We start from the raw sequence: 15,452 nt of genomic DNA on the forward strand, positions 1-15,452 counted from the left end.
GCATCCTCCAATTTGATATTCATGGCATTTTCTAAGTAGATGTCATTAATATTAAAGTCCCAGGAAGCCCTTCTATTGAGAATTTCTGTTAAAGGGAACCTGACTAGAGATGGGCGAACCCCTGGATGTTCGGGTTCTAGAACATTTTCTGGACCCCATTCATTTGAATGGGGGCTAAACATCCAGTGTTTGCCATACTGTCATGTGCATGACAACGAACGCAGCAAACGTTGCCTCAAAAGGCAACGTGATCACGCAGCTGTGATCGGAGGTAAAAAGTTCACCTGCGATCACTGGCGTCGACTGATGGGATAACAACTCCCATCAGCCTAGGCCTGCTGCAGCTAATAACGGCGATAGCAGGCACAGCTGATGGAGTATTTATCAGCCGGCGCCTTCGCTCCTAAATAAAAAACAAAAACAGTGTAGTCTTCCCCCCCCACTTAAAAATATCAGCCTGCAACCACCCAAAAAGACACATTATTACCGTAGATGTGCCAATTCTGTTGCTTTGGCTGACTCTTTCCACTTGCCCTGTAGCGCTGGCGAGTGAGGTTCATATTTTTGGGGTTGATGTCACCATTGTATTTTCAGGTGACATTAAGCACACAGATTAGCAATGGAGAGGCGTCTACAAGACACCTATCCATTACTAATCCTATAGTTACAGTGAGTATGGAAAGTATTCAGACTCCTTTAAATTTTTCACTCTTTGTTTCATTGCAGCCATTTGGTAAATTCAAAAAAGTTGTTTGTTTTTTTTCTCATTAATGTACACTCTGCACCCCATCTTGACTGAAAAAAAACAGATGTAGACATTTTTGCTAATTTATTAAAAAAGAAAAGCTGAAATATCACATGGTCATAAGTATTCAGACCCTTTGCTCAGACACACACATTTAAGTCACATGCTGTCCATTTCCTTGTGATCCTCCTTGAGATGGTTCTACTCCTTCATTGGAGTCCTATCATTGATAGGACTTGATTTGGAAAGGCGCACACCTGTCTATATAAGACCTCACAGCTCACAGTGCATATCAGACCAAATGAGAATCATGAGGTCAAAGGAACTGGCCAAGGAGCTCAGAGACAGAATTGTGGCAAGGCACAGATCTGGCCAAGGTTACAACAGAATTTCTGCAGCACTCAAGGTTCCTAAGAGCACAGTGGCCTCCATAATCCTTAAATGGAAGAAGTTTGGGACCACCAGAAGTCTTCCTAGACCTGGCCGTCCAGCCAAACTGAGCAATCGTGGGAGAAGCGCCTTGGTGAGAGAGGTAAAGAAGAACCCCAAGATCACCGTGGCTAAGCTCCAGAGATGTAGTAGGGAGATGGGAGAAAGTTCCACAAAGTCAACTATCACTGCAGCCCTCCACCAGTTGGGCCTTTATGGCAGAGTGGCCCGACGGAAGCCACTCCTCAGTGCAAGACATATGAAAGCCCGCATAGAGTTTTCTAAAAAACACATGAAGAACTCTGACTATGAGAAATAAGATTCTCTGGTCTGATGAGATGAATATAGACCTTTTTGGTGATAATTCTAAGCGGTATGTGTGGAGAAAACCAGGCACTGCTCATCACCTGCCCAATACAAACAGTGAAACGTGGTGGCAGCATCATGCTATGGGGGTGTTTTTCAGCTGCAGGGACAGGACGACTAGTTGTCTTTGAAGGAAACATGAATGCGGCAAAGTACAGAGATATCCTGGATGAAAACCTCTCCCAGAGTGCTCTGGACCTCAGACTTGGCCGAAGGTTCATCATCTTCCAACAAGACAATGACCCTAAGCACACAGCTAAAATAACAAAGGAGTGGCTTCAGAACAACTCTGTACCCATTCTTGACCAGCCCAGCCAGAGCCCTGACCTAAACCCAATTGAGCATCTCTGGAGAGACTTGAAAATGGCTGTCCACCAACGTTCACCATCCAACCTGAGGGAACTGGAGAAGATCTGCAAGGAAGAATGGCAGAGGATCCCCAAATCCAGGGGTGAAAAACTTGTTGCATCATTCCCAAGAAGACTCATGGCTGTATGAGCTCAAAAGGGGCTTCTACTCAATACTGAGCAAAGGGTCTGAAGACTTATGACCATGTGATATTTCAGTTTTTCTTTTTTATTAAATTTGCAAAAATTTCTACATTTGTTTTTTCCAGTCAAGATGGGGCGCAGAGTGTACATTAATGAGGAAAAAATCAACTTTTTTGAATTTACCAAATGGCTGCAATGAAACAAAGTGAAACGTTTTAAAGGGGTCTGAATACTTTCCGGACCCACTGTATATGGGAAATAAAGACACAGCCAGAATAAAGTCCATTATTTGAAATTAAAAAATAAAACAGACGTTTACTTTATTTGAGAACAACAAACACAACAGTTAATCCGAAAAGTAACACTGACTTTTTGGTGAAGTCCGGTACGGTCCTTGAACTTTACTATTCGGGTTTGCCCATCTCTAAACCTGACCTCCGAGGCATGCTGCCCGATCTACTGCTTTAATGGCTGCCAGGGACCAAGCCGCATAGGAGACTAATTGGAAAGGTTGGTCCCGGGCGACTGCTTCTCTCCCTTTCCCTCTCCCCTTGAGTGACAGGTTCTCTCTCTGCATGCATGTCTAGGGGGAGACCTGTCTGTCATGGGTGGGGAGATGCCGCCAAGGACTCGCCTGCCTGACTAGTCTTCTGTGTGGTGTGGTCTACAGCGGCTTTTAAAGTCGTGGATGTATCAATCAATTGTCAGGTTCCCTTTTAATAGAGTAATCACACAGAATAACCTAAAACTACTTCGCTTCCTCTTTCAGTTCTTGCCCGATGTAAGATCTCTGCTTGCTGTGAGTTAATTGAAGCATTCTTTACTTCCAGAGGCTTGGATCCTGTCCTGCTCATGTTTGATCATGCAGGCCATGTGTTGTGAACATAATACAGGGGACGCCGGCTACAAAATTTAAATATTTTAACCTAATTTTGACTTATCTGGTAAAAAAATTTTCTTTTTGTATTTTTTTTTTTTTTTTTTGTAGAATGGTTTTAATCTGCATAAACTGAATAAACATATCAAGTTTACTGAGGTGATAGACCTGGCTCCATTTTGTAACACCAAATGTAAGGTAAGGAGTGGGGGGGGGGGACATTACAATATATCGCTAAGTAAATGCTGCCCCCTCTTCTAGAACAGGTTAACATAGAGGATCAGAGCGAGCGGAGTAACATGACTGTAGTATCAGACCGCACAGGAGCTGTGTACACACAAACGGGAGCAAGGATTAAGGCTAATAATGAGGGAGCATGCTGGGATAAGGTGTTATCCTCCATACTCGGGTGCTAACAAAGTGACTTCGTCGTGCTCAAAAAATATGTTTGCGTCCCCGCGGCTGTATGTCTCATGGCTATTCGACAGCTGCAACTCATGTAGGGATTTCCTGTTTGTTAGACCATCCCTGCATGTGTTGCGGCTGTCGAACAGCCATGAGACATGCAGCCTCGGGGACGCGAACATATTTTCTCTATCGCTTTATTGGGGGACACGGGAAACCATGTGTGTATACTGCTGCCACTAGGAGGTTGACACTACGCAAAAGTTAGCTCCTTCCCCAGCAGTATATGCCCACCAACTGGCAGGAAGCTCATCAGTTTTAGTTTGGTGTCAGTAGGAGGTGGACACGGGCTGCTCTCAGCCCCGCATCTACCTTTTAAGTTTTTGTTGTGTTTTATTAATGATCTTTTTCAGATACAGCTTGTGATCTGGGTCGACGGTGTGTAATGGATCACTCCACTCTCTTCCCCCCCCCCCCCACTAGAGACCGGGTGGGATTGTGGCACTACTGTACCCTCTCGTGTCTACCAGGCAGGACCCCCTGCCTCCGAGCACATCAAGAGTGTTTGGGGCATTCGCACGGAGGAAGATGCGGACTGGTCCTTGCCACTACACCCTAGCCTGCCCGCCCTCCAGAGCCAGACGTGCATGTTGGGAAGATGGTGTCGGTACCTTATAGCCGGCGATGTACAGGCCTGGGACCAGGTACCTTCCAGCTGCCCGTCGCTCCAGGATGTCTGATTACCACCTTCCTTATCATGCTGCGAAGCTGGGTTCTGGGACCTTCAGGACAGGTATCTCTCCCCATAAGTCCCGGGGAAATAGGAGCGAAGGTGTTCCCTTAAATACAATAGTGATATTGGGTTTTTTTACATAAAATCGTGATGCAGTTATAGCACAACAGCGGCCCCTCGCCACCCTGCTCTCCTGACGGATGGTTTTCTAAATTCAGTCAATGCCTGCTCCCGTGGTCTGTACTCGCTCTCGCCATTTAGTCTGCCACTTGCGCAGGCTGTCTCTTGCTTCCCGCCTACAGTCCTCATCCCCACAGCGTGACTCGATCCCTGGAAGCGCAGGAACTCATCTGGCGCGGGAACCTAACTCGCCCTTTTTTACCTAATGCTGACTTTTCCGCGCCATATTTTTTTCCCTGAGTGTCAGAGGGAGACATCCTCCTGCTGTACTGCAGTGTTTGGGTCAGACGCTCTGTCTACAAACTCTGTCTAGACCCTCTGCTAGATGTTACAAATTCATTCCTCCAGTAGAGCTCCCTCCTCCCAATCTTCCAGAGCTTGTGACTCGACAAAAGCACCTCTGTCGCTAATGTTTAAAAAAAATAAAAAGAACAGTTCCTGACTCCAGGACACCCTTTTATTTTAGACATGGTGGCCCTTTGTCTATGTATACAATATCTTAGGCCCCTTTCACACATCAGTTTTTTGTCATCAGTCGCAATCTGTCGCATTTTGAAAAAACGGATGTGGTGATTTTTCTCATAGACTTGTATTAGAGACGGATTGCGACGAAAGAGACAACAGATGTTTTTTGTTTCCGTCGAAAAAACGGACAGCAAGGGGTCCGTCGTTTGCTAGAATGGAAGCCTATTTGGACTCTTAAGTCGCTTTGAGGATGACTGATCCAGCTTAAGGAAATTAGTACTGATAACTTGAGGTATCTTGGTAGCGATTGATCGACTCAGGCCATCTTGGTAAGGAAGTGGGTAAGAATCCTTACATGTGTAACCGCTTACCTTGATGTAAGAAAATTCCAATAAAAAAAGGCAGTATAATCAGCGAGATCTTGCCATTCAAAGGAGGAGCTCCAGCGAATGCCTGGCAACAGGAAATAGAAAAGACGGAGACAGTCACCAACCCGAGCAGTTGGGCACGAGTGCCGACCCTGTGACTCGCATGATCAGACATAGCCAGGGCTTCCGTCACACAGTGGCATTTTCATCGCTACGACAGCACGATTCGTGACGTTCTAGCGATATCGTTACGATCTCGCAGTGTCTGACACGCAGCAGCGATCAGGGACCCTGCTGAGAATCGTACGTCGTAGCAGATCGTTTGAAACTTTCTTTCGTCGCTGGATCTCCCGCTGTCATCGCTGGATCGTTGTGTGTGACAGCGATCCAGCGATGCGTTCGCTGGTAACCAGGGTAAACATCGGGTTACTAAGCGCAGGGCCGCTCTTAGTAACCCGATGTTTACCGTGGTTACCAGCGTAAAAGTAAAAAAAAAAAAAACGTACATACTCACCATCTGATGTCCGTCAGGTCCCTTGCCATCCGCTTCCCGCTCTGACTGTCTGCCGGCCGGAAAGTGAGAGCACAGCACAGCAGTGACGTCACCGCTGTGCTCTGGTCTCACAGTACGGCGGCACTCAGTCAGAGCGGGAAGCGGACGGCAAGGGACCTGGCTGACATCAGATGGTGAGTATGTACGGTTTTTGTTTTTTTTTTACTTTTACGCTGGTAACCACGGTAAACATCGGGTTACTAAGCGCGGCCCTGCGCTTAGTAACCCGATGTTTACCCTGGTTACCAGCGAACCTCGGCATCGTTGGTCGCTGGAGAGCGGTCTGTGTGACAGCTCCCCAGCGACCATACAACGACTTACCAACGATCACGGCCAGGTCGTATCGCTGGTCGTGATCGTTGGTAAATCGTCATGTGAGACGGTACCCTAAGTCGGAATGGGCTATCCGGGTGAGGCAGCGCTAGACCTGATGTAATTTAATCACCGAGAGGGGAAAAAACCACAAGATTACAACTCTACTGAGAAAGGATACAATCTTTGTCGGAGAAGACGACTCATTTACGTGATGTTCAGACATCACATCCAAGGCTGAAGAGGCTCTCGTGCTGTTAACTGAGGCTTGAGGACAAAGTGGTATCCAATCTCTGTAAGTAAGTACAGAAACAGACAAATAGTCTGACGTAGTCCAACATATTGATTTTTGTGGGAATGCTGTTTGACACAGCACGATCAAGAGGTTTTTTTTCTACTTAAGGAAAGACCCTCGATCCCATCACTTGAGACTCTGTCCCTCAGAGGCATATTTGCACATTCGCTCCGCTTCTGCATGAGCATTCTAGGTAGGATGGTTGTGTCAATGGAAGCAGTTCCATTTGCCAACTTTCATATGCGTCCTTTTCAATTTTCTTTTTCTGCCATCAAGATGGGACTGGTCTATTCATTCCCTGTATCGCCTAATCGCGCCCCTCTCCGGATAAATAAGTTTCTAGACTGGTTGACTTGATCTCCTCTAGTCAATTGCAGAAGATCTTTCCCACACCATGTCGGAAGATCGCTACTACAGAAGCCAGTCTTCTCAATTGGGGAGCAGATTTTTCAGAACTTAACAGTCCAGGACCGATGGACCACCCATCAACATTCTGGATTTTGGGTCCCTCCCTCTTGCTCTACTTTTCTTGCAAGACCCTATCCTCTATCATTAGTTTTGGGTCTAAACTGACAATGCCACAGCGGTGACAGAGATGAACCTTCAAGAAAGAACCTGAAAGTCAAGCAGTGTTGTCAGAAGTGCCACAGATTCGGTTATGACGTTGGCACTGCACATCCCTAGAGTGGAGATTTGGGCCGCCGATTTTCTCAGCCGAGAGGGTCCTGCCGCCGGTGGGTGGTCCCTGAATCATTCAGTCTCCCACGACATGTGGCTCCTTTGAGGGTTTCCAGACATCAACCTGATAGAGTCCAGTCTAAGTCACAAGATTTTTCATGTGATCTCCAGATCACAAGTCACGCTAGCAATCGGCACTGACGCTTAGGTAATTCCTTAGTCTCCGTTCTCCCTCCCATACATGCTACCTCCCTTAACACTGATCTCTAGGGTGGTCCAGAGGATCAAGACTGAAGGAGGTGCCCAACATTCTCATCGCTCCAGAAGACTCAGGTACACAGAAGTAATCAACTTCCTCACGGGCACTCTGTAGAAACTTCCAGATCTTCTCTCGGGGTTCTCTATTCCACCAGAATAGTCGGTCCCTCTAATGGCATGACTAAGACCATGTTTCTGAAATTAGACGATTTCTCCAATCAGGTCATCCAGACCATGTTCAGAGCTATGAAACATCCTTTTCTCGCATTTCCCACCGTTGGTGTAAAATCTTTCTCTGCTGGTGTGTAACTAATCAGACCTCACCAAGGGTCTTTCATTTGTTTTTTCCATTTTGTCCTTCTTACATTTGGGTCTGAGATCTGGCCTGTCCTTCAGTTTTCTCAAGAGACTGTCTGCTTTTTCCTTTTTGAAAGATTTTTTTGTCTCGACTGCAGATCAAGAACTTTCTGTAGCGAGTTGGTCACTCTGTACCCCCCCTACCGGCCTCCGGAAACACCTTGGGATCTCAATTTACTACTCAGTGTTCTTCATGAATCCACATTCAAACCTCTGAGACATCTTTCACTCCTTTTCTGGAAAGTTGCCTTCCCGGACGCCATTTCTTCTATCAGATAAATTTACAAAATCGCAGATCTTTTGTCCCTCCTTATCTAGGGTGTCACCAGGACAAGGTAGTGTTACGTCCGAGATAATCATTTCTCCCTAAGGTGATTTTCTTTGGTCTATTTTTGTTCCCTTTCCATCAAGAGTGGTCTTTAAACAAACTGGACCTGGTAGAGTTCTCTGTATCTACCTTCCCAGGACAGCACCCATCAGATGTGCAGATTCACTGTTCTTAATCCCAGAATGTGCTTGTAAAGGGCTGTTTCCAAGTCTGTCAAGGCCTGCTGTGTTCGCTCTGCCATTCTGAAGCCTACCGACTAATGGACAGATCGCATCCATTTAAGGTCACCGTGCACTGCTCTCGCTCAGTGGGGGCCTCATCTTTCACCCACCATCAGGTGTTGGTCCCACAGATTTGTTAGACTGCTACATGGTCTTCCTCTCATACCTTTTCCAAGTGCTACAAGGTTCATATTTAGGCTTAGTCCTACGCGAATTTCTGTAGAAAGATCCTGCAAGCAGCAGTGACCTGAGCTCTAATTTGAAGGTACTACCTTTGCCCACCCTTGGGACTGCTTTTTGGACATCCCATGGTTTCCTGTGTTCCCCAATGAAGCGATAGAGAAATGAAGATTTTGGGTACCTATTATAAAATCTTTCTCGGAGCTTTCATTGGGGGACACAGCACCGGCCCTTGTTTATTGTTCGTTGTGGTTATGTTACGATAGTTGTATACCTGTTGCTTCTCCTACTGCTTTCTCGCTAACTGATGAGCTTCCTGCCAGTTGGTGGGTATGTACTGCTGGGGAGGAGCTAACTTTTTTTTTGCATAGTGTCAACCTCCTAGTGGCAGCAGCATACACCCATGGTTTCCTGTGTGCCCCAATGAAGGCTCCGAGAAACAGATTTTACGGTAGGTACCCCAAATCTTCATATTTGAGCACGACAAAGACACTCAAGCATGGAGGATAACACCTTATCCCAGCACGTTCGAGCATCACTAATTAAGACTATTTTCAGATATTTTTTTTTGTCGTTGATGGCACAGGAGAGGAGGGTATTCTGTTTAACTTTTCATAATGGCGGGGTTCTGGGATCCAAGGATTGGCCAGAATATGCTGAGGGCTCTGAGCCTCAACCTGTCAAGGATAACCACCGCACCTGGGTTTTTCTCTGGGTCTGCGCTGAAAAGTCCTGTGTCCCCTATGTAATTATTGAGAAAATTGGATTTTTGACTTCTAATAAAATCCCTTTTTTGTTGAATACTTTAGGCCACAAAGCTCCCATCCTCTTTCTGGTTCCCTAGTGTCTGAAGAAAGGGTATAGCTTTTTGTTTTCTCACTATTGTCAGCCTCCTAGTAGCAAAGTCCCCAACGTATTCAACAACAAGGGGATTTTATGAGAAGTACAAAAATCTGTTTGTTTTTTTTAAGATTTTTTTTAAGAAATATTTAGGTCCAAGGGCTTTTTCCACAGAAGCATTTATTGCATCTCCATAGTTATTATGGAGCTCCAGCTGGATGTGTTCGCTGTTCCCTAAGGCTATGTGCACACGTTCCGGAATTCTTGCAGAAAATTCCTGAGAAAAACCTGAAATTTTCTGCAAGGAATCTGCATGCGTTTTTTGCGCGGTTTTGATGCGTTTTTTTCCGGACATTTCCCAATGCACTTTATAGTGGGAAATCCGCAAAATTAATGAACATGCTGCGTTTTTTTACAGCGATGCTGTTTTTTCGTGGAAAAAACCGCATTATGTGCACAAAACATGCGGAATTCATTCTAAATGATGGGATGCATATTGTATGCTGTTTTTATCGGGGGAAAAACCGCGAAAAATCAGCAACGTGTGCACACAGCCTTATGCATCTGTGGAGCGATTTCTACCCTTAACGAGCACCAGTTAACGGCCTTTTTTTTTTTACATGGGCTGATAGAAACCTGGTGGGGATCTGTATTACGATGGTTTGGTCCTCGTATATGTCTTACTTGGAGAGATGTGCCTGTAGAAGTAAATCAACCCTTGCTGATCCTATAAACGCTCTTGTAAAAGGACCTTACACAGGTGATTCTGTCCTGGTGGTCAGACCCCTAGTGATGGATAAAGGTTGCTGGTCATAAAACCCAAAACCTTTCTTTGGATCACAGCACAATGCCAGGAATTGACAATACTTCGATGTTGCAGCCACAGTCGGTCCATGATGGGGAATACTGATCCATGTGTGTCTCCCTCCAGACTATCTGTGATGGTGACTGCAGACTGCTGTACGCGTTGTACGGGGTGATCGAGCACAGCGGCACCATGCGTTCTGGACACTACACTGCCTACGTGAAATCTCGAACCCCAAATCCTAACCTGTCCGAGCTGGTAATTCAGGGATCACTTCCTGTAGGTAAGAGGCACAGAGGTACCTGAACTTTGCTGGGTTTTGTTCCTTGCTTTTGTCCATCTTTACCCCATTAGAATCGCAATGAGTAGCTCTTTTTTTCATGATTTCAGACAGTCTCCTCCATGCAGTAGAAATAAGGGGTTCGATCATCTGAGACACCAGGACACTGTGGCACGATGGTTGCAATTGGACGTGAGCACAGTGCAAGTGAATGGAGCCGGTGCGGTGTCCAATGTTTTGTACAGACCCTCCGGCAGGGTATGCAGAACCACTGTATAACCCACCATGATGTAATAGATAGTGATAAGTGAACGTGCTGGGATAAGATGTTATCCGACCATGCTCGGGTGCTAACCGTGTGACTTTGGCATGCTCGAAAAATGTTAGCAAGTCCCACAGCTGCCTGTTTGTAAGGCAGTCTCTGCATGTGTTGCGATTGCTGACCAGCCGCGGCGACTCTAACTTATTTTTGGAGCACGCCGAAGACTCTAGTTATCTGAGCACGTTCACTCATCACTAGTAATAGGATGTCATGGAGCAGGAAGGGGTTAATGTATGTTGCATGCAGCTCCAGCTCACTTGCAATTCTCATGCAACCATAAGAAATAAAATGCAAGTCCCAAAAATGAGTGCCCTTCATATTACCATGGCCTGTATTGTATAGGAGTAAGCCTGTCGGGCACCTGTGGCCGGGTGCTCAGGTCACTATATGCTTAGATTGTAATTCTTTATTATATATATATTTTTTGTTCTTTTTATTTGTAGAACCCAACACCGAGCCCAGTAATGGCCACTGGTACCACATCAGTGACAGCCACGTGCAGGCCGTGCCACTCAGCAAAGTGCTGAACTCTCAGGCCTACCTCCTGTTCTACGAGAGGATACTGTGACACCAGCCCAGGACCCGTCTCTCAGGCACTCACATGCCAAGGAATATTTATTTTATATGAGCCTTTCCAGATTATTCACGAGGAAAGCAGCCAATCGGATGGCGCAGACAACAGCCGCACACGACAGCGGCATCCTTCGCGTGTAGGGGACGGCTGCTTTCTGAGCTGATACTAATTTTTGCATGGTGTTAAATATGTACATAAGAGCACAACCGTGGCGGTTTTATTTTGACACAGGGGTGTCAGTACTTATGCAATAAATAATATACAGCTCCTTCTGTAAAGCATTTTGTATGTCTGAAATGTGATGATGATACCAGAGCCTATTGTTGCCATGTTTAAGAAAATTAAAAAAAAAAACAAACTATGTAACTGTCTGTGGTTCCTTAATGAAAAAGCCCTCCCTCCCTAAAAACACATCATTTGAAAAAATGTCTGCTGGTCAGTCCGGGGGGGCAACAGCCATAGTCTGACACTATCCAATGTCACCGTGCCGTGCACAGGGAGAGGAACAGAATATTATAGTAAAGAAAAGATGCTCCAGGATTATGATTTCTTAGTGAATGCAGACCCATGGGAATATGCCCTGCCACAAGGAGGGTGAATAAAGCGTGGTCTCCTCCTGGTGGGCTTATAGCCACTGCCCAGACACCAGTGAGCTCTGTTCTAGCATTGTGTCGATAGGTCATGTCTGCTTCCTCTCTTAGGTGTTCTATTTCTTTCCCAGCTTGGTGGTGTGGCCATAACCCATCTTAGGGGTAGACACACCATGCACGCTACAAAAGGGGTTGCTAAATCGAAGCTGCTCCCCAGCAACGTCCTGAGAGGTCACCGTGGAAGGATGAATATAGTTCACATTGCGCTGTGCCACCCTAGGGGGGCCATTTTTTTTGTGCACCTATCCTGAAGGTACTGCAATACCGAATCAAGCTCTTTTTCCATCTCCTTGTTCTAAAGTCCATTTAATATATTGTCCCCAGATAAGGGATGGATCAAACATTAATTCCTTTACTCCTGAAGGTGGTTTGCACATTAATGACCGGGCCAATTTTTACAATTCTGAACACTGTCACTTTATGTGGTTACAACTCTGGAATGCTTCAACTGATCCCGTGATTCTGAGATTTTCATTTATTTGTGAAAAAAAACAATTTGTGAAAATTTAGCAATTTTCAAACTTTGAATTTTCATGCCCTTAAGTCACAGAGATGTGCCACACAAAATAGTAAATGAAACTTCCCACATGTCTACTTTACATCAGCACAATTTTTGAACCAATTTTTTTTTTTGTTAGGAAGTTAAGGGTTTAAAAGTTGACCAGCGATTTTTCATTTTCGCCAACAACCATTTTTTTAGAGACCAAATCACGTTTGAAGGGGTCTATATGACAGAAAATACACAAGTGACACCATTCTAAAAACGCGCACATCTCAAGGTGCTCACAACCACATTCAAAAAGTTTAACCCTTCAGCTGCTTCACAGGAATTTTTGGAATGTGGGGGAAAAAAATTAATGTTTAACTTTTTTCACAAATTTTACTTTGGATCTAAATATTATTTTTCTCTTCGCCACGACAGCACCCACTGAGAGAGGGGATCCGCCCCTAGGAACAGGAAACCCTACGGAGAGATAAAAGGGGCGGTCCCCCTCGCTCCCACAGTTTGGTTTCCTGTTCCTACGGGAATCCACGGAGAAGAGGATGCCTAGCCTGGATGCCGCTTGCGCAGTTTACCTGTGAGGACGGCAAGGGCTCCAGGGCTGGATGCAGCGTCGGGGGTCCTCTTCTCAGTTCCCCCCTCTGCTGGCAGACGCCATGAGGCCACAACTGCAGGGGTTCCTGGCTCATGGGAATCCATCCGGGCAGTCTGCGGGACCTAGCGCCGAGGAGAGGTAAGCGCTGCGCTTTGGCGAGCGCTCAGGCGGCGTGGAGCTCCACAATTTACCCGGGAGTCCTGAATTGAAACTCCGGGCGGAGGAGGAGGTGGACGGCACCCGCGCTGATGCCGGTGACAGCGCGAGTGCACACAGTATGGCCGCGACCCGGAAGTGGTTAGCACTTCCGGGTTCAACCGGAAGAAGATGGCGGCCCCCATGTAAAAGGACGCCGGCACAAGCGCCCGGTGTCCACAATGGATTCGTCACAGACCCCTGCGATGCTCTCCATAGAAGACACCGCGGCTACCCCACGTACACGGGGCAGCAGCAGTCGCTCCAAACAGAGCGGATCCTCCAGGAAGAAATCCGGTTCTCCACCTAAATCTCCTCGTCAATCGGTACCGTAAAAGCTTCACTGGGGTAAGTGTGCTTCTACCCTCATAAGCTGACTGGTGTTCCCTTTCCCTTTATACACTTAGGGAAAGAAAACAGAGAAAACGAAGCACAAACAGTGTGCATTATGTCTCCAGCCTCTCCCGGATAGTTATAAAAAGAGATTGTGCAAATCATGTATTGCTTCTACCTTGCGGGAGGAAGCTTCAGTTAAATCTGAGGACATCAGGCTCATGATAAGGCAAGAGTTACAAGCCTTGCGAGGTTCTGATAAAGAGCCACATACTAGAAGTAAAAAAGGATATGAATCCCCTATATCTGACCCATCTTCGGATAGGGAGAAAGCGGACTCTGACATCTCCTGCGAATATGTTTCCTCGGACGAGGAACAGGATACATGCTTTCCCACGGATAGTATTGACAACCTTGTCAGGTCCGTGTGTAATACGATGGGTATCGAAGATTCTAAAATTCCCAGAACACAGCAGGACATTATGTTCGCTGGCTTATCGGAAAAGAAAAGGCCTTCTTTTCCGGTGATAGCAGCAATAAAATCTTTAGTTAAAAAAGAATGGGAAAGCCAGGGCCAAAGGGGGTTACCTCCATCCTCAAAGAGACGGTATCCCTTCAATGATGAAGAGTTCTCGACATGGTCAAAAGCGCCAAAAGTGGACGCTGCGGTAGCATCTACATCTAAAAAATCTTTGCTACCTGTGGAGGATTCAGGCTCATTACAGGACCCGTTAGACCGTAAAGCCGACTCACTATTAAAAAGAGCCTGGGAGTCGTGTACGGGAGCCTTCAGACCATCTATCTCTGCTACATGCACCGCTAGGTCCATGTTGGTCTGGCTGAGTGACTTAGAGGAAGGCCTTAAAAGTGGTCTTTCCAGAGACAAACTGCTGTCTTCTATACCCTTAATTAGAGGGGCTACAGCTTTTTTGGCGGATTCATCGGCCGATTCTATACGTTTGGCAGCCAAATCAGCAGGTCTCACAAACGCGGCACGCAGAGCCCTATGGCTTAAGGGCTGGAAAGGCGATCCACAGACAAAGTCTAAGTTATGTGGCCTCCCATGTCAGGGTGAGTACCTGTTTGGTACCAAACTGGACGAGATTCTAACTAAAGCGGGGGAAAGAAAGAAGGGCTTCCCTAATAATAATTACCTTCCATTCTATAGGAAAGCGTTCCGGAAGCCCATATTTAATAAAAGAAAAGATTTTAAAAACCAAGATCGCTGGACCCCTAGAGACGCAAAACAAAGAGGTGCATTCTTTGGGAAGCGCCCTTTTAAATCTGAAGACAAGCCCCGTTAGAGCAGATCTACCTGTGGGAGGTAGATTATCCTCTTTTTCAGACCAATGGAGGAAAATAACTTCGAACAATTGGGCAAATAATCTCGTCACCTCTGGCTTAAAATTAAAATTTGCCCGAGTCCCTTCGGACTCATTTCTATTGACTTCCTTAAAGTCACAGTCTCAACAGGAGGCATTACAGCAAGAAGTAATGAATCTGCTATCCAAAGGAGTTTTGGTGGAGGTTCCATTTCTTCAGGAAGGGAAAGGGTTCTATTCCCCGCTGTTTCTAATCACAAAACCTGATGGATCATTCAGAACCATCATAAATCTTAAAAAACTGAACACCTTCCTAGAAAATCAAACTTTTAAAATGGAATCCATTCGATCCACCGTAAAACTCCTGTTTCCCTATTGCTTTATGGCGGTTCTGGACTTAAAAGATGCGTATTACCATCTACCAATCTTTAAAGAGCATCAACAATTTCTCCGCGTAGCGGTTATATTAAATGGATGTATACGGCACTTTCAGTACACAGCAATGCCCTTTGGACTATCAATTGCTCCAAGGGTATTTACTAAACTAATGTCAGAGGTTATGTCTTATCTAAGATTAAAAGACACACTCATAATCCCGTACTTAGACGACCTGCTAGTAGTGGGAAAATCCACCTCGCAATGTCAGCAAAGACTATGTCATATGATCTCATCCTTACAGAACTTAGGATGGATAATAAATTGGGAAAAATCTAGACTGATCCCGACAACCCGGCAGGTATTTTTGGGAATTATATTAGATTCTGTAAGTCAAAAGTGTTTCCTCCCAGAATCT

General features: G+C 45.8%; 1 protein-coding gene across 3 annotated transcripts in view; it reads left to right on the forward strand.

The window, feature by feature from the left end:
- Positions 1 to 11,397, forward strand: part of USP16 (ubiquitin specific peptidase 16) — a 54,845-nt gene extending 43,448 nt beyond the window's left edge. For all 3 annotated transcript variants that reach the window (XM_077293944.1, XM_077293946.1, XM_077293945.1), the window contains exons 16-18: positions 3,020 to 3,106; positions 10,013 to 10,169; positions 10,932 to 11,397. In XM_077293944.1, coding sequence (XP_077150059.1) covers positions 3,020 to 3,106; positions 10,013 to 10,169; positions 10,932 to 11,056 — 369 coding nt within the window. In that variant the 3' untranslated portion in view covers positions 11,057 to 11,397. The remainder of the gene's footprint in view (positions 1 to 3,019; positions 3,107 to 10,012; positions 10,170 to 10,931) is intronic.
- Positions 11,398 to 15,452: the final 4,055 nt, after the last annotated feature.

This window comes from Ranitomeya variabilis, chromosome 3 (assembly GCF_051348905.1).
Source record: "Ranitomeya variabilis isolate aRanVar5 chromosome 3, aRanVar5.hap1, whole genome shotgun sequence".
Classification (NCBI taxonomy): Eukaryota; Metazoa; Chordata; class Amphibia; order Anura; family Dendrobatidae; genus Ranitomeya; species Ranitomeya variabilis.